The sequence below is a fragment of the Argiope bruennichi genome, chromosome 10 (genome assembly GCF_947563725.1).
Source record: "Argiope bruennichi chromosome 10, qqArgBrue1.1, whole genome shotgun sequence".
NCBI lineage: Eukaryota > Metazoa > Arthropoda > Arachnida > Araneae > Araneidae > Argiope > Argiope bruennichi.
In genome coordinates, this window is record NC_079160.1 from 5,736,785 (window position 1) to 5,752,592 (window position 15,808).

Sequence of the window (15,808 nt, forward strand, 5' to 3'; positions counted from 1 at the left end):
CCTGAACTAGAGAATAAGTAACTATTCGTTTAAAAATTTTCTAATTGTTTTAATGCTTTACAATCCGAAACAATTTGTAAATTTCATATTTTTCAGTCGACCCTAATAGTTAAAGTATGACTAAAAATATAGCTTATTTTTTTAGTTCAAGAGTTAGGTAATTATTTCTTAAGCTTTAAACAAAAAGCTTTTTTGCTTTATACCTCTTTTTAACCAAAAGGAAGCCCTTTTATTTCCAATAAAAAATATAAAAACTTTTGTCATTAAACTGATGTATTTTTGTTTCCTACCTATTTTTTCAGTCATTTTTATGCAAAAATTCAAAAATATAACTATATTAAAGTTTCCCCCCCCCCCCAAAAAAAAATCCCGAAAGTAGTCATATATCATAAAAGTTCTATGGATTTGTTGAATTCATTACGCAACTGTTCCTGAAGTGAAAGTGAAGAGTGCTCACCTGGCGATAGAATCTCGGCCTCCACATCAAAGACGTGACGTGTAAGGGGGCCAGGACCATAAGAAGTCTTCAATGATAATGCGTTGTCTTTTCGGTGTGCTGGAGTGTCAGTTATGCGTCTTCCTCCTCAATAGCGGTCTAAAATTACGAAGTTCGTCTTTACAATTCACTTAAAAAAAAAAGACATAAATGAAAATTCAAAGTGTAATCTGAGTTCAAATTCATCAATTCCATTCACCTCTCACCCTTAACGGGAATAATTTATCATGTAAAGGATTAAGTACAATTATTCCTGATTTTTAATAAAAAAAACAGTTTTGATGTAAGCAGTTGCCCAACTTTCAATTGATCAAAACATTTAGAACGCATCAATTTTCACATTAGGGAATCTTCATTCTCATTTTAAAGGTTTAAAAAAGTACGGAAACATCGATTCTACTTCAAAGGAGGGAGAAAAAAAGTGAAGCACGAAATCGATAAATTCCTGAATCTTGCAACCGCGCATCCGGACTTTGATTGGCCGCTCTATGATGGGCGGCGCCGAGTGTGTTGTCATATGACGTAGCAGCTTGGCTGCAGCAGAATCGTCCGTGGATCAGCTGGAAAGGTGAGATTGCTTGGTCGAGCGATGTTTTCGGTAGTGACATGTTCTGTTCTTTTTGATAACATTTTACGAAATAAACGGTGCTCCATATAGACGGAAGTTTCATAGATTATGAAACCTAGTGAAGGTAAGTCTTTTTTTTTTTTTTTTACAAAAAAATATCAGGGTTTTAAATGAGGCCTGATCCTCTTTGTTTTGAGAGTATTTCTGCTCACTGTTGCTATACGGGAACAGGCTGGTAACGTTACTGTAGCGAGGCCTGTTTTACACCAATAGGAACTTGGGTTCTCGTATTTATATTGTTTACATAATAGCAATTTAAAGGGATTTTATTGATATCTACAATTTCATTATAAAAGAATATTTTTTAACGAATTTTCGTAGTTTTTGTTTCGAGACATTTAGATATGCTTATTATTCATATAAATTTGTGACGCTGGTACATGTTGCATATGTGCAATTCTGAAATGCAGATCTTGGTAAAGGAAGCATAATATTTCACTTTTGGGAAAATTTACTATCGGCCATTAAAATATTAATTCTGTGCAATAATACAACTACTCTGCTACTTTACTTTTTTAAGTGTAACTTTAGATTGATTAATTATATTTGATTATTATTTCTAATTACATTAGATTGCAAATTATGATCTAGTTAAAGAAATCTAAATATTGTTCATATTGATAATTTTATATTGTGTATAGAAAAGTTTATAATATATAAAAAAAAGATTAACTTGGATTTATTTTGTGAATATTTTTAAAAATTCTTTTTCTTAAATCAAATGTGAAATCTGAATGTACTTGTTTGAATTTTTAAAAAAATATTCTATTCTAATCTTATTTTCCATTATTGTAAGTTTTTGGAAGAAATCCTAGATGTTTGATTTCTGTATTGCTTTAATATTATCTCATCTAAAATTTTATTATTTATAATTTGAATTTTTAAACAAAGATTCTTTTTTATTTGGCAAATTCTTATTTTCATGGGAAAATTCAGGAAATACCCAGTTTTTAAAAGTTTTCCACAGGTTTAAAATTATCATGTAAGGTTCTAACTTTTAAAGTAGCGTAAATTAAAATAACTTTTGAAATAGACGTGAAAGGAAAAGTAACTTATTATTTCTGACTTTATGCAGTTGTGAGAGTTAACATAGGTAACTTAATTCAAGTTAATTTCAGCTCCCCCTTTTACCAAAAGCCCACTGTGAAGCATATTGAAATTCAAAAAAAGTTTAGTCATTTAGATTTAATAGATTCTCCTCAGATAATGGAGTGCTTTCAATTTGTTTTGGGGTTTTACCATAATTATGTAGTAATTGATAAATTGTAATTTTTGTACTACGTCCTTAGAAAACTGTTATTCTCTTACCATGTTATTTAAAGACCTAATTGTTAAAAATACCATGCTAGAAGGTATACTCATGCTGTTTAATTTTTTTTTTTATTGTCTGAGATAGAGAAACTTTAATTTTTATTTTGGATATAGGGCTATTTAGTTTTATGTATTACATTTCCTTATTTTAAGACTTCAAACTTTCAAAGGACACATGTTTTTTTAAAACTTTGATAATCTAAATTGATATGTTTTTCTTTCTATTCTTTAATTCATTATGACTTTATAGAAAAGAATTATATGAGAATCTAGTTAAAAACATATATGGTTATATTCCTTATTATCAATATGAGTTGCTAATGGATTTCAGTTGTAAAGTTTGTATAGTAATAAAACAAGTGCTGTTTGGTGTTGTATTTTATTAAAAAGTATAAAAATTGAAATTTGTACAAGAAAATATAATATGCATTTTTTTAAATTGCTCGCCTATCTCATTATTATATTTGAGAAAATAAAGTTTAATTTGCATGACCTCTTTTAAGCATTTTTTGGGGGTAATGGAGAATATAATTTTTTTATTTAAATTTTCTTTCTTCGTTGTTCCTTTTTTTTTTTTTTTTTTGAACAACATGTAAAGAATATTTCTAAGAAATCATTAACCAAATATCAACTTTTACAATCAAACCAGAAAGTGGATTTGTTTTAAATGTAGAAACCTGTTTAAAATTAATTTGCTCGGATGAGCTAGCAGTTCACTTTGGGCCACTAAAAAACAGGTGTATTTTTTGCAAAGAAGTAAAGCATGAAATGGCAAATGGGTTATAAAAGAATAATAGGTTTGTAATAAATACAACTGAGTTAAACAAGGATTTTTTTTTCGTCGTTATTGATACATCTTTATGAAGGAGCGAAGCATACTTAGATGTGGCAAACTGTGATTCATTTCCATCTGCTAGCTTATCAAAATACATTTATGTGCCTCGCACAGTTCTTGTATTATATCCATCAACTGGATAGAGCAGACTATAAATTAGGTGTGAATTTACTTTTCCAAGATTAAAATCCAGGTTTTTGTGAAAGAGATATATTCTCTTTCAGTGAAATATTGATATATTCCACATTCTTCCTTTTGAAAGTTGCTGTGTTAACTGTTTTAAATAATTTGTAGTGAATGAATTTAAAATCTAGATTTGTAACCACATTATTTTTGCTTGATGGTTTTCATACTGCTTGCCTTTTTCAATGATGGTTACTTAATAATCCTAGCTCTTCATATTCTTTTGTTTTTTATTGATCATCATGATATTAAGTTTTTAAGTTACTCAATTAGTTTCATTCTACAGATAGTAGAGATGTTTTATATTTGGGGTAGACTCATTATAAGAATATTCTTATATTAATGATTATTTAATAGGTTTAAATGCTTATTTATATATTGTACAGCCGTAGTAAAATAAGGTGCCACTCCGCTTAATTCAGATATGTCTTCCTATGTGGGAACTAAAAATGACATTTCAAAGATAGTAATAAATGTTAAAAGATGCCATGTCTAAAAGGGATTGTCTGTATATGTAAAATTATACAGAAGAAATACTTAGAAATTTTCTATGGCAACATTCATTCCTGAACAGATTTCCCTTTTGAAAAATTGCCCAGAGTACAGATTTTGGTTACCATGATTACATCTGGAGGTATTTGGCATTTTTTGTTAAGGGATTGTTTCCATATGTAGATGCATAAAATTTAATTTCCTTTGTGTATCAATAATAGTATTTTTTTTAAAAAAATTTGTGATACTTTAAAATCATCTATAACATTACAATCTACATGTTAAAATCAGTTGCTACTTCATTCATAACAAAATACTTACAGTGATTTTGTTAGAATTTTTATTCTTTTAAGGAAAGAAGTATTAAAGAGTATTGAAAATTTTATTTAAATTGCACCTGAGTTGGAATCGTCATTAAAATGCTCCAAAATGGAAAGTTTTGTTGTTTAAACTGAAGAAATAAAAAAAATTGTGTAAAAGTAATATTATTTTAGTGTTGAATTTAATATCTTACTCATAGGAATAGACTTTACTTATTTTTATTCTTTTTACACGCTATTCCTGCATCTCTTTATCAGTATAGATTATTATAATCATCACTGCTTACTATTTATAATTAGATAGGAAATAATATTCCATTTTATTTATGAACATATAAAAAAAGTAGTGCATTTCATTCACTAATAAATGTAAATAAGTTTTCTTCCATGTTTTATCAGCAACTTGGTGTTCTATACAAATGCTTTTTGACATATACAGGATATATTAGTGAAAAGTAAATCAAAGAATATAACTTTAAACTTCGTTTATATTTTTAATTTTCATTATTGTAGCACTTTTTTAAGTTATTATTTGCCACGTACTTGGATGCTTCTAAAATGAATAGAAATTTAGAAGGTGTAGTATTAGAATAATTATAGGAAAAATTATTATTTATATAATTGTGAAAATAATTATTTCATTGGATGTGTATAAGAAGCAATCAGTTAAAGAATCGATGATTTGTGTTAGAACGTCTTTGATGTATTGAAGGAAAGTTAATTTTATTGAATTGACTGAGAAAAAAAATGAAGCATTTATCAACAAACAAAGTATTAATGGGGTAGTAAAATCAATAAAAGTGAATTTCATATCGTATTAATGTATCTAAATGTAGTATATTAAAAAAAGTTATTCTCAAAAATTTAAGAATTACATATGTTTAAATTTTGCATTCGTTCGCTCAATTTTGAAATTCTTTTCTAATTGCTATAAAAATAGATCTTTAGTTAATAAAAAAATTGAAATGTATTGTTTTTCAGTTTTATTTGATTCCGTTCTGTCCATCATTTAAATATTAAAAAGGAAATGCGTCATTAGATTGATAAAAATGGTAGGAAATTAAAATATTAACCTATTTCTTTGGGAATGATTAGAATTATTTGAAATTCTTTGTTTTCATATGTTTAGGGAATAAATGTACGATGCATTTTGCATGCAAAGTATTAGTACTAATTGCGTTATCTAATAATGTTTCGAAATTTTTGAAATGATAATGAATTTTTTAATTCTAATTTTGATTATATATGATATTATAATAATTACAGCAGATTAATCTAATGAAATATGAGATATATGTAAGAAATATTGAGCACTTAAAAAGAATCAATAAATTTAAATACAAATCGTCCATTTTTTTTTATTACAAAATATGGAGTTCATCCTGCATTAATCATTCAAAAGAAACATTTCGTCGAAATGTTTAGATAATTAAATGGTTAAATCTCGCAAAATATTTATTAAGAAATAAATCTCGTTTTTCAGTAATTTCTTATATTCTATAAGTGACTTAATATAAGCCAAGTAGAAATTCTAGCTCGCCAGAGGGTCAGAGATTATCCTGCACATTTAGAAGCCGAAAGTATTAATAAAATATTGGGAATGAAAAGCGTTTTTTTTTACATGTTTTTACCTTACAACAACGTTGAAAATATTTATTTCAAGGGAATGCACGATCCAGTAATGTTTGTATGCCGAATAAAAAAAAGAAAACTGCCGTCATTTTAAAATTTGTGAATGCACCCTTAAATTTTAGGGAAATACAGAACCTAGTGTTACGAAAAAACTACTCATAAAAATGAATTGAATCTCCATAAAACGGCATTTCCTTCTATTTATACGCAAATTAATGGGTATTGCCTTAAAATTTTGAAAAAATAAAGGGTATTGCCATAAAATTCTAATTTTGAATTTTTTTTTGTTTATTAAAAATTACTTATTAATGATAATGCATCGAAACTTTTTAATGTGAATATTGCCTTATTTTCATAAAAAAATAATTTGATCAATAACTGTAGTATTTTTTAAGATACGAAATAAAAGTTCAAAATGTTGACATGAGAAAATCAATTTTATTACCTCATAGTTTCGAATCGATTAGATCTGGACAAATAAAACTTGGTTTCCGGGAATAACTTTTCATATAGTTTTAAATATGAGAAAAATGGGTATTGCCACCGGAAATTTTGAAGTCCCTATTGAAATATATAGTTGGCCCTTTATGAAATTTTTAATTCAAAAGTCTTTTAAGTGTATATTAATTCCTTTCAAATAATACCTTTTTTTATGGCATGATTCGCGATTATACGATGAATGATGCTAGAATGAAGCTAGGTGGCTCCTTTATTTTCTGCGCACGCGCGCGATTGTACAAAGGGCGTCACTTATAATTATGTAGTCGCTTACTTCATTTCAGGTAGAAAAAGAATTCCAGGAGAGGGAGAGTTAAGATTCATTTTTTCCGCATAATTTAATGTTTTTTTTGGATATGTGGTGATAAGGTCTTGGAAGGCGAATTCGATTCTACCAGAGAACCACCATAAATTAGGGTGTCCCAAAAGTTTCTTTCTCATCGCGCTATGAATGGCCTTATCTGGCTGTGCCTGTGCAAACATGCAGGCTTATCTATTAGCTGTCTATGTCATCTGTTTCAGTCGTACAGTAGCTCTACTACACCCCAGGCCGGGACTACATTGTTAAAAAGTTTTGTCCAATTTGGTGTGGTTAGAAAGGCTTAATTTTCTACGAGCTTCTTCCTCAAGGTGAAGCAATAAATTCTACTGTCATCAGCTAGATCAATTAAAAGCTGCCATAAAAAAATTAAATTAAAAAAAATTAACTGCCATAAAAAAAATTAAATCAATTAAAAGCTGCCGAAAAAAAAAAAAAAAAACCTTCCAGAATTAATGAACTGACGAGGAGTTGTTTTTCATCATCACAACGCGAGACCACATATTGCAATAGTCGCAAGAGAGAAGTTCTGGCAGTGTGGTTGGGATGTTTTACCGCATCCTGCAGATCTCGCTCAGTCTTATTAATTCTTTCTGTCCTTAAAAAAATTCTCTTCGCGATAAGCGCTTTAAATCCATCAGCGAAATAAAAGCGCACTTCAAGGATTATGTCTTGTCCAAAACGCAACAATTTCGGAAAGAAGGCTTAATGAGGCTTCCTGATAGATGGGAAAAAGGTAATAGAGCAAAAGGATTCTTGTATAACAAAATAAATAATATCTTAAACTTTAAATATTGTGTATTCATTTCATATTAGAAAGAGGAAAGAAATTATGGGACACCCTAATATATGGGCCAGGTGGTTGTTAAATGCGACGTTAAGGATCCCTCTCACTGGTATTGTATTTCAGTTTCGGGAGGGTGGGGAGATATTGTTTTGGTCATTCGATTCCAATCCATCGCAAAATGATACCTGATTTTTTTTTTCAAAGCGAGATATTTATATAACTAAATGTCCAAAGCCCTACTTCAATTTCTGAGCTTTGTGCCGCCTTTCCAGTCTCTGCTTTGTTGTGTTGCCAGAATCCTTCTGAAATGCCAGGAGGTACCTTTTAACAGGTGATTTCACAATACTAACGGCAGAGACGGATTGTTAGTTCTGAAACGAACAATACTGGGAAAAAAATCGGAGCTAGGTATTTATAAATTCTAAGTTGGTTATTTAATTCTGCAATGCATCGAATAGCCGTTTGACTACATGTCTTTATTGCCATTTATGAGTATCACATGACTGTTCCAAAGAGCAATAATGTGTATTTGGAAATCCTTTTTTAAATGCATTTTGATAAATATTTGTAGAAAATTCTGACATAGCCAGAATGAAATTTAAAATGGAAACTCGGGAAAATACCAAGATGACTGCCATATGAATAGTTTCATCATTAAGATTACTATGAAATATATGTTTGCATTTTAAAAGTATATTGATAAAAAGGATTTTGTAAATTGCAGGTTGCGACTTTTGACACTGAGATATTGTTTAATTAATAATGTAGCCATTTGGCACATTTTAATTTTTTTTTAATTTTACGCAAAAATAATTAAATTAAAAATTTTTTTCGTAAATTAAATGCATTCATTCAAAAACGTATCTTTTTTGTAGAAAAAAAATGATACATACAGTTAATGTGTGCATTGCATTTTACTCATAGTAAATAATCAACGTATATGTTGCATCTAATTTTGCTGACTGAAAATTAAATTATGATTCTATAAAAAGTCCCCTCCTACACATACATACATTTTCCCTAAACGAAATAACAAGCTTTTAAAATAATTTAAGGAAGTTCTCTCTCTGCGATTCTTTTGGACGATCTTGCACCGACAAGATTTTTCTCTTCATATACAGCCATATTGCTGAATCGTGAAATTACGATTTGAGCAATACATCTATCGAATTTTTAATCAACTTGTAAATAATTCTACTGACCTCTTTTATATCTGTGATGATTAAATTTTTTGCCTGTGAGACGGAATCCTGGTTTTCAGTATATTTGCCAAGTTTTATAAGAATACAGATGTCGTGCCTTGTTGACGGATTTCATTTTCTAATGCTTGATGTAAATATTTTCAGTTGTAAAATCCAAGCTTATTAATTGCATTTAAAATTAAATTAAATTCTTTTACTTTCATCATTATTTTTTTTTATGATGTGCAAAACGTTCTAGGGCATAACATTGGGCTTAAAACTACCAAATTTAAAGCCTGATTACTTTTCTGTTAATACATTCATTGAAAAAAAAATTCTAAATTTTTAATAAATTAAAAATTAATCGAAATTTTAACGCTTTTTCGCCATAACATGGATCACTATTATCGCACAAAAATAATTTTTACATTAATTTAAAATTGGTGTTTCAGTGGTAACAGCTTTATTTCTGTGCAATTTTTTCTTTAGTTTTATTAAATTAAAAAAAAATTATTATATAGCAGATAATGAAATAGATTTTTACCATCCTGTAGTTTATAATATAATGGAATCGACTTCCATTATTTAATTTTGTAATATTTGGTAGCTTACTTTTGTTTAAGTTTAAAGAAAGCATTTTGCATTTGTAAAAAAAAAAAAAAAAAAAAAAAAACTAATGGCATAACGTTATACATTTGTAGACTCTATTTCGAAACATTTTGTTCTTTTTATATTATTTAGTTAATGCCATCGGTGCTGTTTTGTAACTTGATATCATTTTCGATGCTTCGGATAATGGTACGAATCCCCCCCCCCCACTTTTTCTCCCGTTTGCAGTTTTTATTAATGTTTTTTTTTTTTTTTTTGTCATTGGCGATAAATCGAAGTGGTTTTCTCCTTTCCCTTCATAATTGGCTACATGTCAAGTCGGCTTTCAACATCGTCTTTGGTTTACTGACGAGTGTTCTGTTTCTGAAGAAGAATGAAAAAGGGAAGCATCGAAGATGCAGAATGTACAATGGAACTTCCGTCGACGAACACAATTTATCTACGAATCTGACTTGCATTGCGAAATATGCAAGTTGATTATCAACTTAAATTTGTCATCAGCAGATTTCAGCAAAGCAAGCGGCATTAATTATTTATTTGTAAAAACATAAAATTTCGATTGATGTGTTAATACTATTAACATAATGTTGAAAACTGATCAGTTTGAAATAAAAGAAAATTTACCCCTCTGGTTTGCTGTAGATGTTTTAAGAGAAATGATACAGGTTTAGGTATCGTCCTCATCCTCTGACTGATCCTAAATAATGGGATTCTTCTGCAAACGGGATGTTTATCTCTCTTAGTCATACTCCATCTTGCAAACTTATTTTTCGAAAAAATTAAACAAGAAAAAAATTACCCAATTTAGCATTGAATAGTTTCATTCCTCGCTAAACGATTAAAATATACATTTTTTTTTTTTTTGCTATTATTTTTCCTTTCTCATCCTCATGCATTGCAAACATTCGATCCGGGTTTATTACCTTTTTCTGCTTTGTCTTGGCATATAAAGGCTTGTGGGCGACAAACGTAATTTCATTCTGCGTAACATTCAGCCGTCTGTTAGGAGCAATCACCGCCGTTCACTCGGGGCAAACATGTGACAGCATTCAGAATTTGCATGTCGATTCAACGACCCTGTTTTGTTACGTTAGCAGAAACGCTATCGCCACAGGCTTTTTGGAAGCAACGAGTACCGTCAGTCTTGGAGCTCTTGTTTTCGTGTTTTACTTTTTCTTTTTTCCCCCCAGTTCTGTGACTGGTTTCTTTCAATTCTATCGCTTGCGGTTTTGTTTAGAAATCATTCTGATTTTTTAAAGAGAAAAATACATCTTTGAAAGTGATAAGTGATAATAAAAGTGACACTTTGTGTTTTTTGTAGCCCCGGATTAAAATAAAATTGCAATCGATATAGTACTCACTAATTTTTTTTTTCTTTCGCTCTCATAACTTGCTACCAAAGCTTATGCTTCCTAAAGACGTTATTTTTATCTTAATAATCGTAATAAGTTAATAAAAGTAAGTTTGTGCTTATCAAATCGATTATTAATCCAGATATTTTCATTTCAGAATCATAGTTTTTAAAATATATATATGATCTTTTTTTTTTCTTTTAATAAATTCTTCATCCGTGTTTGATTTCTATATTAAAATTTGATAACGCAAGAGGATTTGTCCGTGCATAAATAAGTGGCGCATATTTAAAAATAAACAAATGTAAGTTCACCAGAAATAACTTCACGAATTGAAACCGCAACTAAACATTTTGGATCAAAGCGCGCTTCAGAATCAATCACTTTTAACTGTTACCATGGGAACTCTCAACTTTGACAGAAATTGACCATGAAAGCTTAACGTTTACGTCTTCCTTTTCCAATGCAGCGATTATTTTTTAAGACCTGGGGGGGGGGGATAGGCAACACTAGATATTCGAATTTTTAGCTTAATGGCAAATAATACTTTTAAAATAATTTAATCACTATATTAAATGGGTCTTCTCTTTTGGATAATATGCTACAAACGTTTCTTTTTCCCATTTGATAATTTGAAACATTCAGTGTTTTATTTATATGTATGTGCGATACTTTCTTTGAAGAACACAAATTTAGAATCCTTTAAATACTGATAAGACTATTTCCTCAAAATTATTGACTTTTGTCAAAATATCTTCGTAAAAGTCCTGACGAGCGCAATGCAGCAAATCAGGCAGAAAGACAAAGAGAGAACGCATTTTGAACTTATATAGTTCAAGCATTGAAATTTGCAGAGACGGTGTTTTGCTTCTGTGGGCAGTTATTAGATGACGCAATTCAAATATTAAACTGGCAATGAAGCTGGAGTCTGAATGAGTAGTAAATCACTCTAGGAATGTTATTAGATACATTTTTCAAAATTCAAGAGTTGTTTTATCAATCTAGAAGATTTTCATTTTATACTTGCAGATATCATTTATTCAAAAATTCACAATAAACTCTACTATTTTTTATTTCTTTGTATTATCTGAAGACATTTTGATGCCGTAAGTTCGATAATTTGCCAGTCTTATTTTGAAATCGCAAGCTGAGTAGGGAAATCTCACGTCATTCCACTTCACTTCAAAGCCAGTGTAAAATGGAAGGAAGACCCTTTTTAGAACGACATGTGTCGTGTGGAATATGTGGCAAAATAGTTTGTTTTGCAGAAGTAAATGAACACTCCAACTGTGAAAAGGTCACCGCAGCCGATGTCGGTACTTAATATTCTATTTGCTCCCCTCCTTTCTTTTCCCTTCCCGTTTCTTTCCACAAGACTTTTAAATTTTTGATGTTAATTTCTTGTCTATGAATCGATTATTCAGATGAGTATAAATCACTATTTTGCCAATAAAATTTTTTTCAAGAGCACCCAGTACTGCTCGGGATTATACTCAAATACACCAGGCAAATGGGTGTATAAATAAATTGGGAAGGGATCAATCATTGTTACTTGTAAAGTTAAAAAAACTTATTTGGAGAATCGTCAGTAGATATTCTGGTTATCTGTTCGTTTTCAATTATTCCGTTCGTAAAAAGCTCGTGTTTATAATTTTTTTTTTTAACCATTTCGGTTTTGTGAATAATTATAGCAAATTTAAATTGCATGAAATGCAGCATGGAATGAATTAAAAAATGTAGGATGACACTGTTAAAATGTAAGCTCAAATTCCAATTCTTTTATTGGCAGTAGTGAAGTTTTCAGTTGAATCACGTGCACGTTTTCGAGTTGCAACGTGAGAGTCCACTTACTTCACTCCACTTATTTTCCTATCTCGGAAATTTTCGAAAAATATCACAAACAGCTGTTAGGTGCGAGTTGTGCAGAGCTTCCTTTCTTTTAAATATTTTCTACCATGGCGTTCGTATATGGTTTGTTTCGGCTGGAAACTTGCATAGATGCATTACGAAAAGGAAATCCGACTCGGACCAGCAAGAAGTGCAGTATACTTCTATCTCAGTGGAATGAATCTTGGCTGCAAGCCCAAAGGGTTACTAACCAAGTGGATGTCACTTGCTCTCCTTCGAAGTGGTTATTCTTAGTGAAGAGGGAGAAAAGTTATGCTTCTTCCGCTAGGCGAAAAACCAAAAATTCTCGTGCATTTGCTTGAAAATTATTGCTGCTTCAGCCTTTTTTTTTTTTTTTTTTTTTTTTTTTTTTTGTGTGTGTGTGTGTGTGTGTGTGTGTGTGTGTGATTTATTATTTCAGTTTACGATTTGGAATTACTATAACAGGTGAAGTTTTTGCTGGTTATAAAATACTGAGAAAAAGATAAAATGTTTTTAATCATTGTTGTTTTTGTTCATAAACTATCGTACTTTGCGATTGCTGTACTTCGAACGGAAATAAAAAGCAAAAGCAAGCTGATATCACAGGACTAAAAATGAAATGAAATGAAAGCTGGCGAGCGATGTACTGGAGAGCACAGCATTTGATAACACAACTTAAGGAAGTTTTGGCATGCCTCTTAAAATGTCGACCAGAAACGTTTCAAAATTAAAAAAATCTCAGCCAAATTGGAAGGACGGTTGATAGTGTGTGAGAAGGAGTTGGGGGGAGGGAGTGGAGTTTTATCTCTTTTGCTTGTTATTCATCTAATAATTATTACTTCTTGTATTTGATAGTATTCTAGGAAATTGTTTTTCTTTTTAGGAGAGGGGTGTGAGTTTTCTTTTCAAATCTTTTCTAAATTCATTTTCTGCCTTAATGTTTGATGTAAAATTGAATTTTTATTTATGTATGTAGACATAAACAATAAACGAAAGCTTAAAAAATGATGCTGAAAATACAGAAGGTATTTCTATATTTTTGGAACTATTTTTCTGTAAAGAATCTTAAAGAGATTTTGATGCCTTCCTTCATTGATGCTCATATTGCAACGGTTTATAATCTATGGGCTTCGGAATGCCTTTTTCGTATTTATTTCTTCAAAAACTGAAGACGAAAATAAGTGGATCGGAAATCCTTTTGAGAAAGATTTCATAAAGAAATTTCAAATGAAGATCTGGTAATTGAACTTTCATGTGACCAGACTCTAAAATCATTTTTAGGACCTTTTCTGAGTAACGGCAATATATATCCACTTTTTGAAACATTGAAAATTGGGACATTTGAGTTCTCGCTCAATTGCAAATTTCAATTGAGCCTTTCTTATTTTGAATCGGGACCGTTGGTTTTTGAAATTTCTTAATTTATGATATATAAGTAACAACAATTTTTTTTTTTGCTTCATAAACAAAGTATTTGTTATTCTTTTATAATAAACAATAAGTCATTGCCAACTTGCATCCATATATTTTAGTCAGTGGGCCTCAAAATATTTTTTTAACTCAACAGGTCATCCAAACAACAAAGGAACTTGGAATTTTCTGTAGATTTTTTACTCAAATTCGCAACACCCAAATCGCCATTTTTTTTAAAAAAGAGAAGCATTTGATTTTGTAACAACCTAATAATTCTTGTGGGAAGAGAGAGGCCAATGTTACGCTATTAGCAAACTCGGTGCGATGCATTTTTTCTTTGTCCTGATAACAATAGGGAAAAAAGCGCTGGGGATTTATCCAGTCTTTGACTGGAATAAATCGCAGCTTCTTTTTGAGGGAATAATCGCTGCCATTTGGAATTGAACGCATTGAGTAATTATGATCCTCTAACAGGGGAAATGAGCCTATTTTTCTATTTCTTGTTCTGCAGTGCTGACAATAAAAAAAAAAAAAAATGTATCTGAATTAGGAAAAAACAAACGATGAAAGTCTTGTTTACATGCACATCTTTCGAAAAATTCATTTTTAACGAGTTAAAAGAATTAATCATCTATATCTATACTTATAATAAAGCTCAATGTGTGTGTGTGTGTGTGTTGGCGCTCTACAGGCCAGACCGTTTGACATACAGCTACCGAATTTGGTACATGTATACCTTGGAGGTTGGGAATGTGCACCTGGTGTTTCTTTTTTCGAATTTTTAATTAGAATTTTAATTATTAATTAAAAACTAACTTTCCCGCCAAAAAAATCTTCCATTTTTCCCACCGCCAACTTTTCCGCCAAAAAAATCTTCCATTATCCCCAGCGCCAAACGAGAAAGGCTTCAGTTTTTTTTCTCCCAACAGTAATGAGGCTAGGGTTAAAATTTTTCGGCGGATTATTTCAATCGGTTCTGTTTATTTTCTTAATGTTTGATGCATTTAAAATTAAACATTGTTAATGAATCAATCTTTCAGATTCATTCTGAAGTACTTTTGAATTAAAATAAAACAGAATAAAGGAAATTAAAAATTTCTAATCCGCATAGCGTTACCCCAACTGGCGTAGAAAAAATCACGTATTTGCGTTACGTAACCGGCGAAGAAAATTCACGCATGCTCATTCTGTTCTGATTGTTGCCATGACAACGTTATCAATGGATGATTTAAATTATTTTTGGGTTAGTTGCATGCTTTTGTAAGTAAATTGTATTTATGTTAGTTATATATTTTTTGTATATGCTTATAGTTTTAAGTACATCGTTTTTTAAGTAGTTTTTTTTTAAAACCTGTTTTCAACCGTTTATTTTAAACGATTCGTTTTATTTTCTTAGTGTTTGATGCATTTAAATTTAAACATTGTTAATTAATCGATCTGCTCATAATGAATCTAAGAAAATTTTGTTGACCAACTCTTGAGATATTACATAAATTAAAAAAGATATTCTTTAGTGCCCATAAAGTTTAAACGCTGAGTGACCCTATTTTCAGTAATCAGATTATAAAAAAATGCTTTGTTTCAGTAAAAAATATTATTATATTAATTGAAGATAAATTCTTTCCACTTTAATTTAAAGCATAAATTCTACGGGTGCTAACAGAAAATGAGAGAGATACATATTACGTTATGACTGAAGGCCTTTATAATATTATGAATGAATTATATGATAATCAAAATTTGAAGTTTTAAAATATTTTGATGAAGAAGCTATTAAAGTAGAAATTGCATAAAATATTTAATTATTAAAATTTTAACGAACATTAAGATTGGCGAACCGGCTGGTCGCCAAAGGCGGCTAGTATATAATAAGAATGTGATAA

The 15,808-nt window shown here is 30.1% G+C and overlaps 1 protein-coding gene across 1 annotated transcript in view; it reads left to right on the forward strand.

Moving 5' to 3' along the window:
* Positions 1-1,022: 1,022 nt before the first annotated feature.
* LOC129987929 (atos homolog protein A-like) overlaps positions 1,023-15,808 on the forward strand; it is a 98,364-nt gene continuing 83,578 nt past the window's right edge. The window contains exon 1 of the mRNA XM_056095933.1: positions 1,023-1,188. Within this exon, the coding sequence (XP_055951908.1) occupies positions 1,173-1,188 (16 nt within the window). The 5' untranslated portion in view covers positions 1,023-1,172. The remainder of the gene's footprint in view (positions 1,189-15,808) is intronic.